This window comes from Myxocyprinus asiaticus, chromosome 4 (genome assembly GCF_019703515.2).
Source record: "Myxocyprinus asiaticus isolate MX2 ecotype Aquarium Trade chromosome 4, UBuf_Myxa_2, whole genome shotgun sequence".
NCBI lineage: Eukaryota > Metazoa > Chordata > Actinopteri > Cypriniformes > Catostomidae > Myxocyprinus > Myxocyprinus asiaticus.
The window spans coordinates 19,669,055-19,696,368 of NC_059347.1; the positions used below are offsets into that span (position 1 = coordinate 19,669,055).

The 27,314-nt window shown below is 35.7% G+C and overlaps 1 protein-coding gene across 2 annotated transcripts; it reads left to right on the plus strand.

Moving 5' to 3' along the window:
- The first annotated feature begins 550 nt into the window (after positions 1 to 550).
- LOC127439134 (noelin-like) lies at positions 551 to 26,970 on the plus strand. 2 transcript variants are annotated; one of them, XM_051695242.1, is made up of 6 exons: positions 551 to 942; positions 7,875 to 8,024; positions 9,223 to 9,378; positions 11,196 to 11,415; positions 20,976 to 21,082; positions 24,284 to 26,970. In XM_051695242.1, the coding sequence occupies exons 1-6, from the start codon at positions 877 to 879 to the stop codon at positions 24,956 to 24,958; spliced, it is 1,374 nt and encodes a 457-aa protein (XP_051551202.1). In that variant the 5' UTR covers positions 551 to 876; the 3' UTR covers positions 24,959 to 26,970. The 2 variants fall into 2 exon arrangements, with proteins under 2 accessions (XP_051551202.1, XP_051551192.1); XM_051695232.1 differs by lacking the exon at positions 551 to 942 and adding an exon at positions 5,647 to 6,039.
- Positions 26,971 to 27,314: the final 344 nt, after the last annotated feature.

Genomic DNA, 27,314 nt, shown 5'->3' on the forward strand with positions numbered 1-27,314 from the left:
ACACATGTTAAATACTATTTTTTACTTGAATCAAACCATATCATTTAGATGTTAACACATGAAGCACATTTTTAAGGTTAACCTTTGTCCAGTGCAACATTTACAGTATATTCAATGTGCATAGTGTAATGCATTAAGCTACAATTTAAATCTAAATATGAAATAAATGTCATAAATATCAAGATATACTACCAAAACAATAGCCTACTACGAAAAACAAAATTTCCCTCACCTTTCAACCTTTTCTAATTTCTGATCTTCTAAAGACAAGGACGCAGTTGCCATGGCAACCTCGCCACTGCTTTTATCCTTTAGTTAAGCCCTGACATTTTTGCTGTGAACTGTGCCGTTTCACACTCGGACCGACTGCTCATGTCCAACTGCGATAACACATCATGAGCGCTCACCCCCCAGTTCCACGTCTTTCACGCTGTTCACACCATTCATAGCAACGCTGCCAGCCCAGACATTTTTAAATTTCCCACGCCAAACCGTGTCACATCCGGTTGAGCACCACTGCTTGGCACAGCTTCTCAAATTTCCTGCCCACACCTACTCTCCTCTATTAACCAGCCAAGTTTGTCTAGTGATGAAGTAATATTTCCACCGCTTTCGTGCTCATCCCTACATTAGCGGTCGGATCTGTGGTCTTCAAAGGCAGCGAGGAAGTGGATGAGGGAGCGTCGAGAAACTGGGATGCAATAAATATGCAAAGAGACGGCTCTGCAAACCACATGCCATTTGATCCATTATTATTTTTTAGCTGAATTATAAAATATATACTCAAGAAGAGCTTCTAAATAGAGAGCCGGACAACTGCACAGAAAACAGATCTGCATGTGATATCCTTGGATCAGGTGTCATCGGCGGCAGAAGATGCAGCCTGCAAGCAAGCTCCTAAGTCTTACCCTCCTTGTACTGATGGGCACTGAACTCACCCAAGTAGGTTTATAAACGCCATTTTTAGCGCACATATCCGTTTAATTAGCCAGATATGCACAGAATAAGCCGGTTCCGTGTATTATTATAAATGGGTAGATTAATCTTTTAAGCAGGAGTAAATCGCGATGTAATAATACGACTAAGCCGAATTCAGAAGAAATCGCAGCGGGGTTCTCGTATCTAGACCTTTTAACCAGCCATATGGTTAGATAGATGTATAATTTTGTTGTAGGCAAATTTATTATTATTACTATTATTATTATTTTATATTATTATTATTATTATTATTATTATTATTATTTTATTTTATTTATAATATTATTATTATTATTATTATTATTATTATTATTATTATTATTATTATTATTATTATAATTCAGATTATAGCTTGCATGCTTTAACATGATGCATGGTTGCTATTATGTTTTCAGAGTAAGTAATAATAGTTTGCAGATTTCAAATTTGAAGACAGAAATACATTGCATTAAGGTCTCTAATGAAATGGATTTGTGAGAGCGATACGTATTATTATTTTATCATTTTGTGCCAAACTACTTGGTTGTAACCATTCAATATTAAACACCTCCTGGACTTGTGCAGCAAATTCTCATTATCCACACGCTGTGATTGTGTCTGACACTCTACAATCCCACTTTGAAGACAAAAATAGCCGGTGAATTGCTTTCTCCACACTCAACATTGAAGTGATCTCTTCAGCAACCTGTCTTTTTTCTCTGTCCCTTTATATTATAGTGAAGACTTTTAATAAGTTAATCAAACTCTATTAATAGCAGATTCTGTGGAGTCTTACCAAATGATAACAATTAACTGCCTTGCAGAGACCAGGTCATTTGTCTAAATGAACAGAGCATTAATTTGGCTAATATACTGTAACTACTTTCCAGTGTTCTGAATAGGGGTGTAAAAAGCACTCAGAAATTATACTTAAGTGAAAATATGGATACTGAGTGAAATTTTTACTTAATTAAAAGTCCAAGTATCTAGCCAAAAACATACTTGAGTGAAAGTAAAAAAGTATTTACAACAAATTGTACTTAAGTATTCAAAAAGTAAAACTATATATATATATTTTCCTAGCTAGAAAGAAATCAAGAGAGGAGATTGTGTGAGAGAGGATGTTGTTAAATTTGGTTGGTTTATAAAGTCATCATATTTCTCCCCCAGTGGCATTTGAAACCTGTTCATAGAATCATGTTACAATAACAACATTTTTGCAAAATGATTTTTATGTGGCCTGTTTTACAAAACACGTCAATTTCCTGGTGGAATGAAAACTAGATGTGCTAAAACAACAATGACTTTTATCCCCTTTCACTCATATCACGAGTAAAATGGCAGATTATCAGTTCATAAACACTTTTTGCTCTGTTCCTCACACAATGCTATATTATGACATACAAATACCTTTATGTTTGCATTTCATAACCAACTACAGTTTCAAGCTTGTTTAAGTGTGATCAAATTGTGCAGGTGCTCAACTGATAGTGGTGCATGTGCGATACAAAGGACCGGGGTATGAGTCCTGAAGAGCACGTGAGTTGAAACATGAGCCGAAAGTGTCATAGAAGCACCACACAAATTATGTGGTTGCTTAATAAATTGTGTTTTCCATCTCACATTTGCATTTATGACACTGTCAGTTAGGTTTAGGTTATATAGTTATTATTATAATTAATAGTTGCCTAACAACAACAACAACAACAACTATAATAATTCAGCAAATAGGGAGTAGAAATTCATAGATGTTATTTAAATATGAAGGCAAGTGCAGAAATAAATGACATGTACACATTTAATTACAAAAGCATTTTGTTTTTATATATTTGCAAAGTGAATGATCATTTTTTACTTCATAACCGTCCAATCTGTAGAATTAGCAGGCGTTTAGATTAAAGTTTAGGACAAAAATCGTCAGTGTTTCTCACTTCGTGCTCATAGTTTTGAATGAATACATCACATTCAGTCAGGTGGTCACATACAGTCTAGTCACACTAATATTTCAACATATCTGAAGCTCAAATCAGATTCGAAATTCTGCCTTTGCATATGGTCAGAACTCCACACAGCCGACGTGCGACACTCCATTTGAAATGGCTGACCTCTGGTCTGTCATCTGTCGTTTGTCAGATGCAGTGAAAAGGTGGCTTCAATCCAGTAAGACAAAATAAAATGATTTGCAAAAATGTAGTGACTTCTCAAGTTTAAATAAAATTGTAAGGAGTAAAAAGTACTATTATTTCTTTGGAAATGTAATTAAGTAAAAGTACAAGTATTAGTTTAAATTGCACTTGAGTAAAGTTCAAATCTCCCAAAATAATACTTAAGTATTTTTACTCAATTACTTTACACCCCTGGTTCTGTATTCTTCAATGGGTTATTCTGTAAAGCAAATTGGTGCAAGCAGCCTGCTGCTTATCTTCATTTGTCTTTTACAGAGCTGTTTTTAGTACTTTTAGAATACCTTTATACAAGTAGGCTATTAATAAAGCAACATTGTGAGTATGTGGTGCTAGTTTCTAAAAGAACTTTGATTTACTATGATTCCAGAATCAGTTTTATGAAAATAAGTGCAGTGATTTGTAGAATCCCAGATCAATAGTCACTGAAAAATGAGGTCCTGAATGTCATATTATAAAAATGCAATAGTACACAAATAATGCAATAGTGAACAAATCCAGCGTTTAAAGAATTATAGCTACATTATACATAATGTATAAAATAAATATGATGTACTTTGTATCCCTACACTACACAACCTAATCAGTGAGTTGAAAACACTTCATGGCACAACATGCTAATTAATTCAGAGGTAAAGCATTAATTTAAGAATACTGATTATCAGTAATTACTTTAACATTAAATTATTTGCAGTTTTTCAGATGTGATTTTTAATGTAGCCATAAACTCTGCTCAAAATCTCTATAGCATAAATATAGACCTGCTCAGAAGGAAACTTCTCTTGTCTAAATCAGATGTTGTGCTTCATGTATTAGTGCTGGTGAGAAGAAATGTTGCTAACCAAAATATAAAAAAAGGGCTCAAAATAAAGATTAAGTATATGCTTATGTATACAAGACAATGACATACTTTAACAAGGATCAAAACAATTTTTAAAATCTGAGTTGTTTAGATGAGTATTATGGCAGCAATTTATTAGCAAGGCAACCATATTTCTATATATGTACACTACCAGTCAAAAGTTTTGAAACACTTGACTGAAATGTTTCTCGTGATCTTAAAAATCTTTTGATCTGAAGGCGTATGCTTAAATGTTTTAAATAAATTTTGTAGACAAAAATATTATTGTGCCACCATATTAATTTATTTCATTATAAAACTAAAATTTAATAAAAAAAAAAAAAAAAAAGAAATGGATAACTTGGACCAAATAATAAAGAAAAGCAGCCAATAAATGCCCAACATAGATGGGAACTCCTTCAATACTGTTTAAAAATCATCCCAGGGTGATACCTCAAGAAGATGATTGAGAAAATGTCAAGAGTATATTTCTGCAAATTCTAGGCAAAGGGTGACTACTTTGAAGATGCTAAAATATAACAAAGTTTTGATTTATTTTGGATTTTGTTTAGTCACAACATAATTCCCATTGTTCAGTTTATGTTATTCCATAGTTTTGATGACTTTACTATTATTCTAAAATGTGAAGGAAAAAAAATTATAATAAAGAATGAGTAAGTGTTTCAAAACTTTTGACCGGTAGTGTATATGTCTATAAACGCACGACTTGTGATTTACATTTATGTATTTGGCAGACACTTACAGTGCACTTAATCCCCCCAGAGCAACCTGGAGTTAAGTGCCTTGCTCAAGGACACAATGGTGGTGGCTGTGGGGATTGAACCAGCAACCTTCTGCTTACAAGTTCTACGCCAACACCACTCTGTCTATCACTATTACCACTTTTGATTAAAAAATACAATAAAATAAAAATAAAGGTCTGGTGTAATGGTGGTGGTCCATGCACGCTCTGTGTTCAAGTTACTCTCATAAATCTGATGGGAACTTCTGTCAAAGATAATAATGGAAAAATGAGAAATCTGCACTGCCATCTATTGGTCAACGCTCGCCATGACATGATGTGAGACACCGTATCATTGGTCAGATATCCTAATAATATTAATAATAATACTTATAATAGAAAATGCTCCCCTACTCATCTTGTCCAGAGACTTCAACACTCACAGACATAAAGCTTTGAGTATAAGTGATGTTTCTCTTCAATCTGACATCTGTTCATATTTTAAAGCTTCGTGAAATGCTCAGAGAGCATGAACAATTATAGGAACCCTTTATTAGCCCATAAATAATGTACTTTATGCTATACATGTTGCTGTATTACTGCAATATTACATCAGACACTCGTAATTGTATATTACTTGAAAGTCAAAATGAGGCATTCATTACATTTACAGCCATTTGAGAGCAAAGTGTAATATTTGATTTTATTATCATATTTTGTCTTTTTATAATCCGAGTTTGATTTATGCTGACTGTGTGGGCACCGTGAGAACGTAGAGAAACCTTTTTGGTATGCGTTTAGTAATTTTGAATGTTCGTGCGTCAAGCGTCAGGAGGAGGTTTGTGGTATTTATGAATATTTCACCAGTATGCTGGGTGGGCGGAGGCACAGAACCAATGAGATGAGATGGTCTGCTGAATTGCCGTCATCATTATTCGAGTGGACAGAGTAGACTGCAGAGCTACACTGTTCTCATAAACTAAGAAAGCGCCCGTAATTGTAAAGTTCAGTATAGGATAGTGCGCGTAAAAATGCCCGAGATGAATTCATTTCCAGTGGGTGCTTTGAAGAAGCACATCACCTCTGTCAGCAGCGCAGGTGAGCAGCACCACAGTTCTCCACTGGAATGTGAATAATGAAGGTTACTGGGAAAAAGAAGAGCAGAGATGTCGGTGCCTTTACTGAAAATTGGAGTAGTGCTCAGCACGATGGCAATGATCACCAACTGGATGTCGCAAACGTTGCCCTCTCTTGTAGGTCTGAATAGCACCAAATTAAGCGTGGCACCTCCGGGTGTGCCCGACCGGATCACTGGCGTGAGTTTCAATATTCTCCTTATTCATGTTCTCAAGATCTGTTTAGACAATATGTGCGCTGCAAAACATATGTATTATTTAGCATAATATTTAAATAGTTTATATTATATAATTGGGAATTAAATTATTAATTTCAGTATGGAATGGAAATGGTAAAAGTAACACTTAATAAAAAATACCAACAAGCACCATGGTACATAGTAGTACTATGATAGTACATGGTAGAACAATAGTATTCTTTGAATTTAATTATTATATAATGGGACAAAATATAATTTATTGATTACGATTCTTGTCAAGCAATGCACACAAAACAGTAGCCTATATAAAATAGCCGTTTTTTAATTTTATTATTATTATTTTATTCTATTTAGACATGTACCATTGCAATACCATGTTTTTTATTTGTATTTTATTTTTTTATTTTTTATTATTTTTATTGATTTTACTATCATGGTATTCTTTTAATTTCCCTGTAGTACCATGTAAATACCATAAATAATTATTCAGTACCGGTATTGCCATCTGATACCATCACTGTACCATATTACCGCCACAGTACCTTTTGGTTTAAGGAAGCTTCAAATGTGTTACAGTAATTTTTCATCCTTTTGTGGTTTATAAAGTTATTATTAAAAGAAACGTAAGATCCCCGTCACAGAGCTCAGTTATTAATTGGGATTGCACAACTTTAAATGGGCCTAGGCCTCTTTTATGTACCGGTATTTGCATGTGGTGCAGCCAGACAAAAAGGGATAAATAATGACAATACAAAAACAACAGTCACCTTTGATAATGAACTTGCCCACGCACAGACAAAATCACATTTCATTTTCATTAGTTCAGTGTTTCCACTTTGAGACATCTCAGAAGTGGTGTTATGGGAGGACACTAGGAGCTGGGTCGAACCAGAAACTAGGTAGTAGGAGTTTCTTGACCCGACAGTATTTGACTAGTGTTAATTGATTTTCCATATTATGCACCTCTTCAAATGGACAGAAATCTCTTCTCATATGCAAAAGGTGCAGTAATCGGGTAAAAATGTATCTCAGTGAGAAGATTATTGACCAGATTGTATTTGTAGGGTTGGGTCATTTCTGACTGTCACCTATACAATGAAAGAAATCCTTTTATGTAAGATATACTAATCAAATCAACTGTGAGTGTGTGTGTGTGTGTGAGGGAGAGAGAGAAAGAGAGAAGAGAGAGAGAGAGAGAGAGAGAGAGAGAGAGATGAATCTCTCGTATGTGTTTTGAAAAAAATGCTTTTACTATTTTGGTATTCTAATAAATGCTGTCCTCACATAATACAAGATTAGATTTTTATTTTAATCTGAATTCATCTTTACAATGGCAGCAGATTTGCAACAACATTCCTTCGTTTTAATAAAAAGTGCTTTTTCCCCACTGGTTATGAATATGGATTATTCATTAGATTATTCAGGATTAGGATGAAACATACGGAAACACTCACTCTTCCAGATGGCTCTTTTATGTAAAGCCACTGGGTCATAAAATCCCCTTTGAGAAAAGACCATTTCATAACAAAGAACAAAGAACCAAGTATAAGAATCCTTTGAAAAAACTGTCCACTAATACACAGCTCTGCTCCTAAATGGACAGGAAGAAACATAATGAGAGAAACAGAGAGTCAGAGAAAGAGGAAGTAATATAGAGAATATATACTGTTCAGGGAGGTAACCTTTTCAAAGACAGACTGACATCATGAACTCTGAAAGGATAAAATTGTTACAAAGTTGCTTTCCCTTGAACCATATACCTTTGCTGTCCTCACTCATTGATCTTTTTTTCTCTTTGTTTTGTCTCTTGCCCAGGTGCTGCCAGCTAACCCCGAGGAGTCGTGGCAGGTGTACAGCTCAGCCCAAGACAGTGAGGGCAGGTGTGTGTGCACTGTTGTTGCTCCTCAGCAGACCATGTGCTCACGGGATGCCAGGACCAAACAACTGAGACAGCTTCTGGAAAAAGTAACCTCAACATTGTAGAAAAAATACACACACACATATCCAAGCAAAGACTTACTGAGAGAGTAAATACGTCACTGAATCACTCTCACAGATCCTTTCAACAAGGTTGTCACCCAGTAATAGCCTTTTAACCTGCTGTAAAAATAGCATAAACCAACCTTAAAGGAATAGTTCACCCAAAATGAAAATTCACAAATGAACAATTTTAGAAGATATCTCAGCTCTATAGGTCTTCACAATGCAAATGAATGGGTACCAAAATTGTGAAGCTCCAAAAGCAAATAAAGACAGCTTAAAATAATTCATATGACTCCAGTGGTTAAATCCATGTCTTCAGAAGCAATATGATAAGTGTGGGTGAGAAACAGATCAATATTTAAGTAGTTTTTTACTATGAATCTCCACTATCACTTTCGTATATCCACATTCTTCTTCTTTTGAATTTGGCATTCATTGTGCATATCGCCCCCTACCAGGCAGGGAGGAGAATTTATAGTAAAAAAAAAAAAGGACTTAAATATTGATCTGTTTCTCACCTACACCTTTCATATCACTTCTGAAGAAACATATATAACCACTGGAGTCTTATGGATTACTTTTATGCTGCCTTTATGTGCTTTTTGCTGCTTCAAATTTTTGTTACAAATCACTTGCATTGTTTGGACCTACAAAGCTGAGATATTCTTCTAAGAATCTTCGTTTGTGTTCAGCAGAAGAAAGACAGTTCATAAACATCTGGGATGGCATGAGGGTAAGTAAATGATGTGAGAGTTTTCTTTTTTGGGTGTACTATCCCTTCTCAGGGGTGTCAAAATCAGTTCTTGCAGGGCCGCAGCCCTTGATTAGCTGCTTCAGGTGTGTTTAATTAGGGTTGGAGCTAAACTCTGCTGGACTTTGGCCCTCCAGGAACCGAGTTTGACACCCCTGCTTTAAGTGGTCATATTGTCTCCCAGCCAGTCCAAGGTGATTAAGCTGGCCTCTTTTGTTGGTTCTAGAGGGGTTTGGGATATCAGCTGAGGACCAGCATGGCCTAGCTGGAAGATGATCTAAACCAACTTAAACCAGCTAAGACTAGTAAACCACCTTAGACTGGTTAATGTTGTTTTTTTTTTTTTGTTTTTTTTGTTTTTTTTGTTTTTTTGTTTCTTGCAGGTAGCAAGAGCTTATTCTTTTCTTATGTTGTTTATCTTTCTGCCAGGTCCAGAATATGACCCAGTCAATCCAAAATCTCGACCAGAGGACCCAAAAAGACCTGCAGTATGTGCAAAGAATGGAGGTGCAGTTGAGAGGCCTGGAATCCAAGTTCAAACAGGTGGAGGAAAGCCACAAACAGAATATTGCCAAGCAATACAAGGTACAACAAATCTCTGGTTATACCATTGTCATCAGTCTTACTGTTTCATTTGTGACAGAATTCAATATTTCTCATTTACAAAATGTTACTTACGTATTGCACTAAGCCCTGAATACTGGCCTTGTCTATCTAGATTAACTATTGTTAATGCTATTTAACACAAAATTACCTAATCAATAATTGTATAATGTAGAGAGAAAAGAAGCGAGTCATTTGCTACATTTAGTATGTATGTACATTTGCAAGCTAAGCTTGCTCAAAATATTGGTTTAGAATGATTTTCTTGCTTTCTGACTTGATGCCACAAGCATTTTCCCAACAAGTACTGAATTACAAAATATGATTAATTTGACCATAGCTACTTTTCAATCTTAGGTATTGTTAGCTGGCCAAGTACGTAAATTGCATCTGCATGCTAATGAGGCCATTGCTATTTTTCTAAACAGGGGAGCAGCGATTTTGTTGCACATTGCAATTTGTAGTGTCTATTCATCTCTCAGAGTGAATAGAATTTTTTTTTTTTTAGATCAGTCGGGCAAAATCTTTTAGCTCCTATGGCATGCTCTTCAAAGACTTTAAAGCAAAAACTATGCATTGTGTTCAGAGCTGTTGAAGCAATAAATGTGCTAATTTTAAACAAGATGGTCAGGAATGTGTACAAATGGTATCAAGCAAAGAGACCAAGTAGCTGTTCTGGGATGATGTTGGTGGCACATGTTGTTCATTGGCCAACTAAGATAAATATTCAAAAACATTTTATAGCTCTGCCCTTTAACATTTATTGTATGAAGGCATCAGATATTTGGATGCAATAATTGTAAAACGTCATCCTTTACACATCGTCATATAATCTGCAGTCCACAAGGTGCTGTTCATTTTCAGAAGTTCAGGTCTTCACAGAGCTTAAACAAACATGGCATTTCAGTTGCTGCAGGAATACATAAACGTTTGAGTTTCATAAATGGAATCAAAGAACTGAAAAAAGGGCATTTTTCTTTGTTTGCACAAGGGTGATTTTGCTCTTTATTGTCCCTAAGTAATATGTCATGAACTCATAATTTGCTAGTATTGCTGTATATGTTATGTTTATCCTTTTTATTATTATTATTATTCTTTTTTTACATCAGTAATATAACCTGATAAAGCTTTACACATTCTAGGGTAGATACCATCATGATTATTTGCATATATGCAAATAATAGTAATCATGTGTGTGTGTGAATTTAACTCTGAATGTATGTATGTATTAGAAAGGTTAGCGAGTTAGCTATTCAACCATATTTCATTTTCTTGCTTACAGGGCTAACTTTATGACTTAAATCAAAACTGCAGAGACTGAAGAACAAGTTCAATCCCATTGTAATCCTGAACTGGTCAACTGAGTATTTGCACCATTCAGTTTACAAAGCCCCTTTGAATTCTGTTTGCCGTCTTTTTGTGCATGCCACTATAGCAGTCTTCCAAGAGTAGATTTGCTTATGTTAAACCTACAGTAATACCATCTCCTTGTCTTTACTAATTCAGATTTGTTAATGCATATTTGGATATTTTGAAAAGGGGGAAACTATTGTTGTATGTGAAGCATGTAACCCTTAACACATTGCATTTTCAACGGTGACAAATAAAGAGAGTTTTTCAAATTTTTGCTGGTGTACTGAGAACTTGTTTTATGATATTTATGTCATTTTGAACTCTACATCTATTTGCTAGTCACACTCATGATAGTGTAGCCAGAGAGGAAGTGTAGGGCAAGGCAGGTGTTTGGACAGAATCGTTGCACGCATGCCTACTGAACCAAGCCTATTTTAACCTTTCAGGCCATAAAAGCGAAAATGGAGGAACTTAGACCAATGATACCAGTGTTGGAGGAATACAAGGCCGATGCAAAATTGGTAATGCAGTTTAAAGAGGAGGTCAAGAATCTGACGTCAGTGCTAAATGAACTGCAGGAGGAGATCGGGGCGTTTGACTACGAGGAGCTTCACAACAGGGTGTCAAATCTTGAGGAGAGGCTTCGTGCATGCATGCAAAAATTAGGTAGGATGAGTTTGAGCACAAACACAAACAACCTTTTTTTTTTTTTTTTTTTTAACTAGACAGAAGACTACTGTTTTAAAATGCATATTTTAGTATGCAAGCGAGTACATGAAGCTAATTATGAAGATTATGAGTTACTTTTCAATCATGATCTAAACATAAACCACCCAGAAAAGCAAGCAGAAAAACATATTTGTGTTTCTTATACTTAAAGACAAAAGCCTTTTCTTTTTCTTTTGTTTTTACCGTATATTAAGAAATTAAATAATGCAAAAACATGCAGAGGCACACTTAAGATTATCTCAGATTTTAAAAGCATGGTTCCCAAGGTCATGGAAAACCAGGAAAAAATCTGTTTATTTTAGGATTTCAGGATATTTTAAAAGATGTTTCATTGGCATGGAAAAGTCATGAAAATTAACAACATCTTAAAATGTCTAAACACACATATACTGTATATTTACACACACACACACACACACACACACACACACACACACACATACAGAGTTATGCTGTGCTCTAAAATATTTAAATTAAATATTTATTGCTACCAAAAAGCAATAACAAAGTGTAGTTTCAATATTTACTGAAAATTAGACTCAAGGATATTTCCTTTATAGCATCAGAGTCATTGGTCCTTACTCTATGAATTATGATTGTGCAAAACACTGTAATGTTATTGTGCAGTTTTACAGCATGGGGCATTAGCATACTGAATTTAAAAATCACAATATACAAACCACTCTTTCTTCATTCTTGTTATTTTTCTCCCTTGAAATATTTTATGTTAGCATTGCTAATATGATACTGCAGCAGCAGATTCTTGTCTTATTCTGAAGTGAGGAATGGTTCTGTTACGGGTGTTAGACACAAACGTGACTAATGAGAACTTTCTGTGCTGTCCTCTCCTCTAACAAATACTTTCGGGTCCACCTGAGACATGGCATGAATTCATAGTGGCTTTACAGGTAAATTAGATGATCAAATATAATATAACAGGACACATTCTCTGACTTATGTCTGATTATTAGACAAACATGTAAAGATAATGAAGATATTAAGTTCTTTTTCAAAAGCAAAACTTCACAGAAATCTTAACCATTCGAACACTGGAATATACTGTAGGTCAGCAGCACCATACTCTGGGTAACAATAGAGAATTGCTATTCTTTTTAGAGTAATAAGATTCAGTTCTCATGCATAATACAAATGCAGTCTTACTTTGATTAAAAGAGGACAGCATGGTGGGTTATGGTGCATTACAATAAATACCAAAAAGAGCTGCAGTCTGAAGTTTTCAACTGAGCAAAAAGCTGCATACAGAGATAAAGAGGGCCATCTAAATATGATCACAGGATTTTATTGAAAGATTGTTGCTCCCTGTACAGTAATCCCCTGGCTGCATGAATTCCTAATGTTGCACTAGCATCTGGTAAGCTATCAGATAAGGGAAAAAGTCCCACAATAATTTGCTAGACATACATTTACTAGTATAAAAAATCTAGGCTTCAGTGTAGTTAATAGGCATTGCTTTGATGGGAGCCTGGGCCAGCTATTCTCTGAATGCTGACCATGCTTAATATACATTGACATTTACAATTTAATGTATTTGTTTTTTTACAAGGTGCATACATTGTGTTGTAATCATGAATTCAGTCCGAAGCTATGAGGATACAAATTACGTAATCAAAAACAAGAAGTACTAATAATAGCATTTAGTATGCCTACTTATAAGAACTAAGAGCTATTAATAAATTAAGAGAAGTGTTGGGTTAAGCAGTTTTCAGTATAAATTCTACTTAAACTGATTATACAATATAAATGCTTTTCAAACCGATTATGCATCCACTGGCATTCCATTATGCATATGATAGCAGACACTCAAGAAAACTTAAAAGAATGTTCCAGATTCAATACATAATTTCTATGGACAACATTCATTGAGGGAACACTTTACAATAAGGATGTATTTGTTACAATTTAACAGAGGTGGGTAAAGTAGCCAAAAACGGTACTCAAGTAAAAGTACAATTACTTTTTAAAAAAAATTACTCAAGTAGAAGTAAAAGTACTAACATAAATAATTACTTGAGTAAGAGTAAGAAAGTATCCAATTAAAAGAGTACTGAAGTAGTGAGTAACTCGTTACTTTCACAAATGACATAATAGACGTTAACTCCCCAATATTCCATTGCATATTACACATTTAACATGTATTACAGAATTATTATTATTATTATTAATGGAAATTCTGTCATCATTCACCATCATGTTGTTCCAGACCCGTATGACTTTCTTTCTTCCATGCAACACAATAAGGATATATTAAACAGAATGTTTGCCTGAGTCACTATTTACTTTCGGTGAATGTTTTTTTCTCTCCATATTTTGAAAGTGAATGGTGACCGAGACTGTCAGTCCCTAACATTCTGTCTAACATATTTTGTGTTCCACATAATACAAAGGGTCACAAGGGTTTGGAACAACATGAGGGTTGAGAAATGATGACAGAATATAAAATTATGGCTGAGCTATCACTTTAAAGAGATAGTTAAACCAATAATGAAAATTCTCTCATCAGTTACTCACACTCATGCCATCCCAGATATGTATGACTTCCTTTCTTCTGCAGAACACAAATTAATATTTTTAGAAGAATATTTTAGCTCTGTAGGCCACAATTTTGATGCTCCAAAAAGCACATAAAGGCAGCATAAAAGTAATTCATAAGACTCCAGTAGATAAATCCATATCTTCAGAAGTGATATGATAGGTGTGGGTGAGAAACAGATCAATATTTGTCATTTTTGCTAGACATTCTTCTACCTACCCAGCAGGGGGCGATATGCAGAGAAGAATGTGAATCACCAAAAACACGAAGAAGAAGAAGGTGAAGGTGATCTGTTTTTCTGTTTCTCATCCACATCTATCACATCACTTCTGGAGAGACTGATTTAACCACTGGAGTCTTATGGATTACTTTTATGCTGACTTATGGGATTTTGTTGCCAAAATGTTACCACCCATTCATTTGCATTGTATGGACCTACAAAACATGAAAATGTCCCACAAGGACATTATATATAATGCTGAAATATAAACCAAAGCAAGATCATGCTTTATTAATGCCTACTTTCATAGCTTTTAAAGTCCTGCGTGGATTCTTATTTCAGTGTAGTTACAGTTTTCAGTGTTGAAAGAATTTAGATCATTAGTTCTGTACAGCAGTACCACCGCTCTCTAAATGCAGAGTATGGAGCCTAGTGCGTAGGGCACCAACCCCGTTCGTGGAACACACGCTGTGTCTGAAACCGCCCCCAATCCACTATATAGTGCACTATTTTGAGTGTCCGCCATTTTGTAGGAGTGTCTGAATTCTGAGTGGGCCACTCGTTCCCTACTTTTGTTCACTCTTTCTTACCCACAATGCACTCTTATTTTGAGAGTACATTTGATGTATAGTCGACAATGGTTAATTGCCACAATCCACCATGTGGAAGATGTACCAGCTGGCAGTTTACTGCTTCCTTCACTCCTGCAATGTTTTATTTGAATGTAGTAAATTACTTTTTGACAAATCATTACTTGATTAAAATAACATAATAACATATAGAGAGGCAAAACATACAGATACATTTTAAAATTTACTCTTTATTTGATCAAATGTGTTTACTCTTTATATTAACACAGTATATATTAAAAATGACAAACAGAATGAAGATAAATAATATTAATATATTATTTAATAAGAATAACAAGTAAGGCCCAAGCATTTTAAAAGTTCATATGTGACGTTGTTTCTGCGAGAGCCCCAGAGCTCCGACACTCGGTGTTTACGTCAGCGTCCGAATTCACTCACTTATTTCATTCACTCACTGCTAAGATATAGTGCACTCACTGCCATTCACTATATAGGAAATAGTGTTTGAGTGAACGATTTCGGACACAGCCACTCTCTTCGCCATACGATCGTTTTGCGCCCCTCGCTGTGCACGCGCAGAAATGCTGTCTGTTCGCGCTCCATTTGTCAATCACGCGAACGGCAGAGCAAAAGACATTTATACTTAACATGGATTTATACAGATAATCCACCCGAAGTAGCTGCAATAGTTTCCAGTAAATGCATAAATACTGCTCATGACATGCGGGACGCGGGACAAAGCCCACTGATATATTGCTGCACTGATTTAAAAATGTACACTTAAAAACTGATGTCATAAGAGCCCAGTTACATTATCACCCTGAAAATGACCATCACATTACACAGAAAAGCCCGTGTTAGCATTAGAGGCAAAACTTACCTCAGCGTGTTGCCTTAAATTGATGCTGAGATTTTAATCTTGAAATATCAGCTTGTTTGGTGTTAAAGGGGTCATGAATTGGAAAATCAAACTTATCCTGATATCTTGACATATAAGAGTTCATATCACTATAAAAACATACTGTAAATTTTAGAACCGAAAACTTCTTCGTTAGTCCAAAAAAAGGCTTTATTGAAACCAAGGTGCCAAAATGACTTGTTCTCTACTTCCTCCTCACTAATACGTCATAGTGTGGTATTACATCAGCACAGGCCAGCCTCTGCATAAACAGATCAACACCTACTTTATCGTCGACACTGCTTAGGCCCGCCCACCGGTCTTGCCGATAGAGTATAGAAGTGAGATTATTTTTGGAGCAACAGGAGGTGTCACGATGGCCACAAAGATGTCAAGATATTGTGCAGTGCCAGGTTGTGGGAAACTAGATTTTTTGCATTTGCTTCGCAAGGATCCCAACATTAAGAAAGAGTGGCTGACGTTTATTTTTAATGAAGTCCCGGATCCCATCGTTAAGAACATGTTTGTTTGCTCACTTCATTTTATCGATGATTCTTTCACAAACAAGACACAGTTCGAAGCAGGCTTTGCAGAGAGACTTAAATTAAAAGTTGATGCAGTGCCAAATACATTGGAACCGATAGTGATGTTGCAACAAACAAGTGTGATTATCCATGTTAACTGTTTTGCTTCATATGTTACAGACTGTTAGATGTGTACTAAGTATTTGATTTGATCCTAGTGATTTTAGATGCTCGTGTATTAGTTTTAATGCACAGGGATCTCTAAGCAGCATATATTTTCTTGCTCTGTTGGCATGATGGCACAATTGACACAGATGCACCTAAAGAGTCTTGATATCAATATATTTAGACAATCTCTTTCCTTTTTAATGAAAACATGACTGGTAAGTGTATCCTTTCATAGTTATAAATGTGATAGCACCATGTATTTACACTTTATTTGGTACTGTCATGCGTTACTCAGCATTTGTAAAACACGGAAATGTTTCACAGTTGGAAAATGCCCCAACTATGTAACAAGATACACACCGTTGTGTCGTGTCTTGGTTTAAACAACAGTAAAAGTAATACCTATTACACAAATAGACAAGTAAATTACAGTGATTACTTACCACGCTGTCACAGACTGTAGTATCCATGGTGTTTGTGGAGGGGGTTAATTCTGGATCAGACTCTGGCTCAAACATGTATGGATGAATTCCTCCGGTTGTCATTTTTTTAACCATCCGAAGTTTTCAAAACTACCCCACATGTGCTTTATGGGGGGGGGGGGGGGGGTTTACACTTATCCACATTCAAAGATGTTACCCAATCACAGCAGTGGGTGTTTACACTGAAGTCTTTAAGAACACACGCCCCAAAAAACGGAGCATTTGAATCAGAGGCACAAAAACTGGATAGAAAATGACAAATTATTCCTAAATTATGACTACTTTTAATGAAAAAATCACACTAACATTATAAGTGGACCTCAAGGAACATTATAAAATAAAACAAAATAAAAATCCAATTCATGACACCTTTAAATGAAGGCATTGCATGAAGAAACTATTATTTTTTTCACTGTGCGGAGCGAAGAAAGTGTTTCACTTTGAAGAGTTTGATGCTGCAGCATTGATGACTTGAGTGACAGTCTGTGACAGCGCGTGCAGCTGTGTGAAATTCCGCTCTCGTAAAAGTCCATTTAATAATCTCTCAATAAATTACACATTAACTAAAATTAAACCCAGTAATGTAACGACAGGAACACTGCCCATTGTAAAAGTAAAGCAAAAGTAAAAATTTACTTGAGTGAGAGTAAAAGTACCCACTTTTAAACCTACTCTAAAAGTAACATTTTTTTTTTTCAAAAAGTTACTCAAGTAAATGTAACGGAGTAAATGTAGTGCTTTACTACCCACCTCTGCAATTTAATACTGCAATAGTTAGCATGAACTAACAATGAACAATATTTTAACAGCATTTATTAATCTTAGTTAATGTTAATAGAGTATACAGTATGTAAATGCACTATGAACTAATATGAACAAACAATGAACAATATTTTGTTAAATTAACATTAACCAAGATTAATAAATGCTGTAATTAATCGCTGTTCATTGTTATTTCATGATACCTAATGAATTTACTAAAGCGAATTAAATCTTATAAGGTAAATTACAATATGTTACAATATATTGTAAAATTATACTTTTGTTGATTTATTGATTACCACATAAATTAATTTCAATTGGTCCCTCAGTTTTTTGGTTTTCATGGTTACAAGGAATTTACTGTAAAATGGGAGTAATTAGAGCAACACAAGACCATTAAAATACATACTGTTTTTATAGTATAGCCACAAGACATAAACATTGTATGTGTTAACATAAGACTAGTGTGAAAAAATTACTTACTAACCTTGTATTTCCATAGGTTTTTCCAATGTTTCAACTCCTGACCATATAAAGCCAATTAACTCTGCAACTTTCTCATAATAGACACAAGTAGGATAAAAGAAAAATAATTAATTTTAATTTACAGCTTAAATAATACCAATTTTAAGGAAAAAACTACTGTATGCAAGTGCTTTAACAAAAATATGAGCTTCACATTTTAGCTTTTAAACATTCTAAATGCACAGCGCTGTTTACTTCTATTGTAAGTGCCTCAATATGATGTCTTATTAATTAATTAATTAATTTATTTATTTATTTTATTTAATTTTTTTTATTAAAATATATGGGTTGGTGATATTTAATGCCAGAATTTTATGAGAAATATATTTGAGGAAAATACAGTATATACTGTAGGCCTATTTAACTATGTAAAGCAGCAGTCACACAGTAGCAAGATGGGGCTGTAAACTCAGTGTTGCTTGTATGTATTTCAAGATAATTTCACCAACAGTCTGCTTCATTAACACTATACATCCTGGCTTTGAGTTCATGCTGTATTCAGTACCATCGCCTATCATTGCAAAAATAGAAATGGTACTTTGCTATATCATACTGTCCCATCATATATACACTAATATAATTACAATCTATTGCCTGCCACAGCCTATTCAATTAACATTTGGTCATCAGGTCTGTTGTAAAGATTGACCACCTGTGCTTGTATTTATTGACCATCATGTACCATAGAATAGCCTTGAATGTAGGTTATGTTTGCGGCAGTACACCTAGTACAGAGAACTGGGTGAATAAATCACAACTCATTCAATCCCAGTGGGATTTTGGAATTACGCAGGTCAATATTAGCAGATTATGAGTAATCATAAAGAGGTCAATTCTGCTGTCTGTTAAGGGGTTTTGTAGTGAATTTAATGTAGGGTAAATCAGTATTACTCTGTTATAATAATTGTATGCCAAAGCGTATATTTCAGTGCTCAGATATCCAGTCTAGTTCACTGACTGTCTGAAAATTGAAATAAGAGTAGCCGACAATATAAAATAACACAAGATTTTCAGTCAGTGAAATTTAAAACAATCCTTTCACCAGAACTGGCTCTGGTGAGGTTTTATATAAACTAGCACAGTGTTCACATTTCACTCTCAGGCAAAGAATATTGTAAAGATATCATGGAAAACAGAGGAGTAACTATAAATGGACATTTCATTAAAAAAAGGCAGTTGCTGTGCCTCAATAGGCTGCCAGAACAGCACAACAGGAGGAAGAAAAGACAGAATAGATAGAGTGAGAGAGAGAGAGAGAGAGAGAGAGAGAGAGAGAGAGGGGGGGGGGGGGAGCTGAATCAAGTATCCGACAGAGAAAGAGAGAAAAAGAAAGAGTGCCAAAAAGAAATAAGTATGAGAGATGCACACGCTTCCTTGTGTATCCGAAATCTTCAACACTGCAGACGTCCACACAAGTTATGCTTCAGTGCATCTGTCTGACACGGTTTCAAAACAGAGACAATGAGAGGTCCACTGATGCCTGCAAACTGCCTGAGTGCCTAACACATGCCAGAATATGACAGAAACACCTACATCTCCCCATCCAGCACATTTATCAGTGTAGAACACTTAAAGCTGAAGTGTGTCATTTAGTTGCTAAAATACTTGCTCCTATCTGAGCTTAATATGCAGAGTAAACCGAGGCTGTGAGGGATAGACTTACAGTCTCTTCAAAGGGTTGTACTGTTGTTTAGTGTTTTGGATTGTTCCAATGATGACACATTGAAAAAAAAAACAAATAAAATTTCAAAAAATATCAGTGGACAAAAACTCCTGAAAACATGAGTTATGGAATTAGACATGTTATGGAAAATTAGATGTGATCAAGGAGCTTTATACAGATTTATACAGTGCACGCCATTTAAGAGCCTTGTAAGTCTATCCCTCACAGCCTTTTATTCACATCAAAAATCAAATATGGCACTACTGTGAATAAGGTCTACAATCGCAAGTTCCATTGTTACCAACATAATTCAACAATTTAGTGATAACCGAAACCACAGTTCCTATGAACATTCACAAACAGCATCGCAAAGTTGTGTGGTTGGAACTACAGCTCTTTACTTGTGGTTCAAAGCATAGTTTCTTATGAGACTGTGGTGTCATTTGACTTCGCTGAGGCTTATATGTCTTTTATTCCTTATCTTTCTTTCTATAGGCTATCTTTCATTCTGTCAAGACTTTTTTAATTACTAGCTGGTTAATTTCTCCAATGATGCGTCATACTGTGGTGGTTAAGCAGTGAGTTATGTTATTGGATGGGAAACACACCCATGCCACACCCATGTCTGACAAATGAAAGACAGGCTGAGTAATCAGAAAACCTGTTTGAAAACAATCTTTTTTTTAACGTTTGGTGATGCTTGTGGCACAGAGATTACCCAATTTAGCTTTAAACTGATAGTTCATATTGAACATTTTGTCTTTTATTCACCCACATGTTGTTCTAAACCTGGATGACTTTCTTTTTTCTATGGAACACAGAGGGAGATGTTAGATTACAATTCAGTTACCATTCACTTTCATTGCTACTTTTTTCCATGAAAGTGAATTGTAACTGTGGCTAACATTCTGCCTAATATGTCCTTCTGTGTTTCACAAGAAATTCATACAGGTTTGGAATTTCTTAACATGAGTAAATGGTGACAGAATTTTCATTTTTGGGTGAACCATCTCTTTAAGTTTTACAGCATATTGCTCAGTTGTTGGAAAGTATAGAAACACACCTCAAAGTTCTATTGTGATGACCCTTCTGCATTTTTTACTGTTATTACCAGCATGTGGGAAGCTGACAGGAATAAGTGATTCCATAACCGTAAAGACGTCTGGATCAAGGTATGGATCCTGGATGACTGATCCACTTGCCCCTGATGGTGATACAAGGGTGAGTTCATAGAACCCTAACTGTCATAGCTAAATTCCTTTTTTTTTTGTACATAAAGAAATGACAAGTGCACTGTTCAGTGTAAGATAAATGGCTTTAATCACTGCATGCGCTTGACTTTAATCACGACTCTGTGGGGTTTTTTGGGGGTAAAATTTCTTTCACTTCATCTCATCAGCACTCTTTTTGTACCTGCAGTGTATTTCTTGAAAACAGGCCAAAAATACATTTCCACCACACGTTAAGATGCAAATGATAGGTGTAAATCTTGCAAAATTTCATTAGCATGACAGCAAAGTCATTCCCGGTAAGGGCTGAATGAATTCCTATTTTACACAAATGTTGGTACATTGCTGTAGGTTTCATAGCTTTTTCACACATACTTAAGTATTCTGTGCATACACAGTCTTAAAAGACTATTTTGGTTTCCTGTCTTTGTACAAGCTTTTCCGTCTTCTTCCAATTTGTCTAACATTGTCTAACACATCCATCTTTGTTAGATATCAGTAGCAAGTAAGCTGCTTGACAACTAATCCATGATCCCATCATATATTAATGCAACAACTTCAAAGGGGATGGCTGAAGGTGAGGCTGTGGAGTTTTTAGCTCCTTTGAAATGGATCGATCCATTAGAAAAGCTCAGAAACAGAAGGGCTACTGGCCTGCAGTTCTGTCTGAGCACTGAATGATTGATGAAGGGTCAGAGAGTTGCCCTTCGTGAAGCCTCTGATAGTCTGAGTTCAACTCTCTCTCTCAGCAGTGAGAACACACTTTACAGGATCAGACATTAAGACCCTGTTTCCACCTGATATTAAGATGCATTTTGGTGATCAGATCACATGTGGTCAGGTCTAATTGGGGTCTAAAACGTTTTGTGATCAGATCACAAAAAGCACATACATATGGGGTCAAAAACGCATGTAACCGCATCACATTTGATATGTAAACGCTAATCTGTCCTGTATGCATCCCGGCAGCAGCGAAACATCACCCCTCACCTGCCAATCAACCGCTGCACTAAAACAAGAGTTTGCCGGTTACAAGCGTTTTCAAAGGAAATAACTATCTGATCTGAAAAATTAAAAAAGCAGATATATACACAAGCATGAGAACTTCACGGATCTTCTTCAGTGTGTCTGAAATAAACATGCACAGACACTTATGAAATCATGAACATCTGCAGCTCAGGTTAATACAGTAATCCACTAAAGTAATGGAAAATTTTGCTGGAAATTATGATTCTGTGCTTAGATTAAATTTCAGCTGCATCTTGGAGAAATAGTGCACTGTTTATTTGGCACTTCCTTTTCTGACTTTGTTGCACTTTAATGTCAAGCAGTAACACACTGACATAGTGATTGATGTATGTTGTCATGAAACAGAGTCCCTCCCCTCCAAATACAATCACAAGTTGTCACAGGAGATGCATTTAAACAACCAGATGTAAACAGCGATGTGTCTCATCTGACCACTTGTGATCCGATCACCCAAGACGCATCTTAATAACAGGTGTAAACAGGGTCTAAGAGTTTCTAATTACATGCCAAGGAATGGGTATTAGGAAATGGGTTTGAAGCATGAATGGCTTATTATTGGCAAGTTAGGAAACTAATATTATGTGACAGTCCCTATGACTCAGGTCTATATAATGTAAAATATAATGTGAATTAAGTACTTTGTTAAAAGCAAGGCTTCACCATGACTAGAGAGGTGAGGTCTTTGCCAAGGGCGTAACAACCATTATAATAGAGGATTATTTCCCCACATTCTGGGAACTAATCATTATATGTTAATGGTTTCATTTTAAGAGTGCCAAAAAAATAAAAATAAATTGGCCAACTAGAAGCCAAGTGTTTGCTTCAAACTAATTATTTTCGGTATTTTTATCATGTGTTCCAGTACAAATATACTTTAAAAAAAACACATTTACTTGAGAACCAACACTGTATAAGATAATAAGACTTATTTATAGCTTTTATACAACTTTGAAGAATATATACTTTAAATAAAGTTTCATTCTCTTTTTTTTTTTTCAGTTTGCAGCATAGACCACTAAATTTTGTTTATTTAGATATATTATAAGATATATTCTCTGAAATCCAGTCTTGTTATTATCCACATTTTTGCTTCTCAAGAAAATGTATCCTTTTTTTCCCACTGGAGCGATATGTGGCAATCCGAGCCAAACTCTGGTCATCAGGTCATCATATCAGGTCAAACTAATGGGAGAATGTCATGTCACATAATTAATATTCATTAATAATATTCATTCAGGCTGTGAAATTCAAATATTTTTCTAATTTAAGATAAAAATTTACATTCTGTTGTTTAATTAGAATTGTGTTCCATGCACTGATGATGACTAAGGTCTTTGGCCATTGCGTCTTGCTCGCTTATCAGTGTCTTGCTGCATAAGCAATGCATTTTAAAACGCTGTGTCAGGAAAGTAGTTCAATTTAGTAAATCGCTTCTCGAGACCCCCAATTTCTGTTGCATTATATTGTGCTCATTCTAGCATCCTGTTGCCAGTGCTTGAAGTGGGCAAGTATGTGAGAATATGAACTGGTTAAATCTTTTGATTTTATAATTGAATGCCCTTTAATTTAAAAAATGGAAAGTGCTTTAAGCAGGTATGCTCTTTGCAATAAACAATACAACACAGTGCTGTTTCATTTACAGGTCACATTTAATATAAGGTGGTCTTAACTACTGTGTACTAACATTAAATACATACAAGACTATGTATTTACTGTGTAACTACATGTTGTTCTGTAAAATGCCCACATTTGCTCCTACTGAGGTTGAGGTACGGGTAGGTTTAGGAGTAAGGGTAGGGTTAGGATTAGGATTAGGAGTTAGAGTTAGGTTTTGGGGTAAGGGTTGGGTTAGGGTTAGGGGTAAAGTTAACAGTGTAACTACAAATGTAATTAAATGCAAGTACTTTAAATGTAATTATAATGCAATAACATGTATGTACATAATAAGTACATTGTATCAAATGGTTAAGTACCTAGTAGTTAAGGCCACCTAATATAATGTGGGTCCCATTTATGTTTATTTGTTGCACCTCTTGTCAATTTTGGAGACAACCTAAGTTGACAAGTTTAAGTAAGTTTTATAATGGGTCCCAATTTTCAGGTAGTTCCTGGTCTTTGTAACCATAAAGAAAGAACTGATACACATTCATTTTCTCACCAACAGGTCTGGTACATGGACGGCTACCACAATAACCGCTTTGTCCGGGAATACAAATCCATGGCTGACTTCATGTATTCTGACAACTTCACCTCGCATCGGCTTCCTCACCCCTGGTCAGGCACAGGACAGGTTGTCTACAATGGCTCCATCTACTTCAATAAATTCCAAAGCAACACCATCATCAAATTCGACTTTAAGACGTCTACCATCAGCAAGTCAAATCAGCTGGATTACGCCGGCTACAACAATCGCTACCACTACTCCTGGGGTGGTCACTCAGACATTGATCTAATGGTGGATGAAGGCGGGCTTTGGGTCGTGTACGCCACCAATCAGAACGCAGGGAACATCGTCATCAGCAAGCTCAATCCATCAACTCTGCAGGTGATCAAGAGCTATAGCACCAACCACCCAAAGAGGAGCGCAGGTGAGGCCTTTATGATCTGTGGAACACTTTATGTCACCAATGGCTACTCAGGAGGGACAAAGGTCTACTTTGCTTTCCATACCAACTCCTCTACTTATGAGTACATTGACATTCCCTTGCAGAACAAGTATTCCCATATCTCCATGCTGGATTATAACCCCAGAGACAGAGCTCTTTATGCATGGAACAATGGGCACCAGGTGCTGTATAATGTCACATTGTTCCACGTCATTCGCTCTGAGGAGCTTTAGATATCCACACAGTGACATTCTTCATCCATTTGAGATCTACAGTAGCACTGATGGAATTTATTATTGAAAAATAGAGTATTGCCTGATGATTGTTCAATAAAAGACATCAAAATGTATTAAAAGTAATAGTTAGAGGCAACATAATAAACAGCTGCCAAAAAGTATTTTTTCTTCTTTTTTTAAGACTATGAATGCTTAGTTCAAGCTTTCTTTAGATGATTGTGTTGGGATTTTTCTTATTACAGAGTACTTGTACAGCTTTATGTATGAAAATTACTCAAAACACCCTGTTAATAGGGGTAAAAATGTGTGACGCAAGAAAGATGTTATTTAGTTAACCAGTTACAGTGACCTCAAAAAGTATTTAGGCACATTTATTTTATAAAATATCAAACCAAGTGCCATTTTCTGAACAAATGCAGCACAAGCACACTTTTCTGGCAAATAAGTGAAACAGAAGCTTGTTTGATTTCCAGTTCAACAACAATAGATATATTGTTTATAATGAAGTACCAAAATGTGAACACTTCCTGGTTTTCAAACTTGTGCAACATATCCAAAGAGAGTTATTTAATGTAATAAACTGTACACCTGTGGTCAGGGGTGGACTGGCCATAGGGAGAACTAGGACTTTTCTCGGGTGGATGGCCGCGAAATGGGGCAGAACGGGTGACGTTAAGCTGAAACTGGCCGCCTCGTTATGCTGAACAGACTGCGATTAGCTGAAAAGGGCTGCAATATGCAGAAAAGAACCCCCCCCCCACCTCCTGCCCCCCAGTCAGGGCCGATTTCTCTTCCCAGTCCACCCCTACCTTTGTTTACTCTGCTAAGACACCTGTGAGAACTTCAGGGGAACTAACATCCACTAAGAATGGCCTTAACACCTGTCAGCTAAAAGTTATTGCAAAAATAGCTCAGCTCTAGCATAATTTGCTTGCAAATGCCACGTGGTTTGATATTTTGTTATCTATTGCAATAAAATTTATAAATTTCTAAGTGTGGCTACGGAGTAGTCCACTCAAAAAATAGAATTCTCTCATCATTTACTCACCTTATACCGTCTCAAACTTGTATGACCTTTGATCTTCTGCAGAACATAAACGAAGATATTTTGATGGAGATATGAAGTACTTATGTCCATACAATACAAGTCAATGGGGTCCAACACTTTCAAGCACCAAAAAGGACATAAAGACAGCATAGAGGTAATCCATACAAAAACAAACAAAAAAAAAAACTTGACCTTTGTAGTCTCCTGGGTGCGATTACGATTTGAAGCTTGATTACACTTCCTCGTGCTTGGCGAGTTTGAGACGGCATAAGGATGAGTAAATGATGAGAGATTATAATTTTATAGATTATAATTTTTGGGTAAACTATTCCTTTAAGTGTCTGAATACTTTTGGGGGGCCACTGTATGTACTTGTATTAAGAGCAATCAAGACAACTTAACATCTACTAAAGAACAGAAGGCACTGACTATTGGAGGCACTCTGTTAAAGAACTACAGTCTGTTGTTGTGATTTTTATGTAGTTTCTGAAATTCTCAAAGATTTGCATGGGCATTTTTAGCAGAAAGTCTCACATGATTGTATGTTTTTTGCAGTAATACAGTATGAACCTTATATGTGAAAAAGAGATTACATTAGTTATGGGTTTGCTATCCTTCCTGCCATGTTTATTTTATTTATTTTTGCTGTATCTTTTGTGTTGGGTTATCTTTTATCATTTGTGTTAATAAAGTGAATCACAAATAGTAGGGATGGTAAGAAAAGGAATCCAAAATTATATACAAGCTGTCAGCAAAAAAAAAAAAAAAAAAAAAAAGCGTCAAAAGACAGTGTGAAAAATGTATTTATTAGGTAGTATTCTTTGACTGTATTTCAAGACAGCTTCATGTGTCAGTTGTCTTAGTTAGAAGAAATAGATGGTGTCATCTAAAACTGTTACGCTTGCATCCGTGTTGTATTTGCAATGTGATTCATATCAATAAAGCCAGTCTTTATTTTACACATCTTGTCTGAAGGTATGAGAAAAGTAGAGACTGTGAAGAATAAACTCAATAAAATTATAGTCTCAAAAAATATTTATCTATACAGTATAAAAGAAACATTTGTCTGAGGAAAAAAGATTTCTTCAGATAATGACCTGACTCAAGATAAGGGAAATGCTGTAAGTGTCTAGAGCCAGGGGAAATGTCAAATGGGACCGAATAGTCTACAGAAAAAATATAAGACCAGTTTAAGGTGGATATCATTACCAGTCTATATTATTTCTCCATGGCAACGGGGGTGGAAAGTGATGACCTCATCTGTTTGGCTCCAGTAAAAGAGCTGATCTGGAAGCAGTGGGACAT

Excerpts from the sequence above, each read along its gene's own strand:
- LOC127439134 (XM_051695232.1), top strand. The coding sequence starts at position 5,890 with ATGTCGGTGCCTTTACTGAAAATTGGAGTAGTGCTCAGCACGATGGCA. Across the intron at positions 11,416-20,975 it reads TGCATGCATGCAAAAATTAG|CATGTGGGAAGCTGACAGGA; the intron begins GTAGGATGAGTT and ends TGTTATTACCAG. Across the intron at positions 21,083-24,283 it reads CCCCTGATGGTGATACAAGG|GTCTGGTACATGGACGGCTA; the intron begins GTGAGTTCATAG and ends TCTCACCAACAG.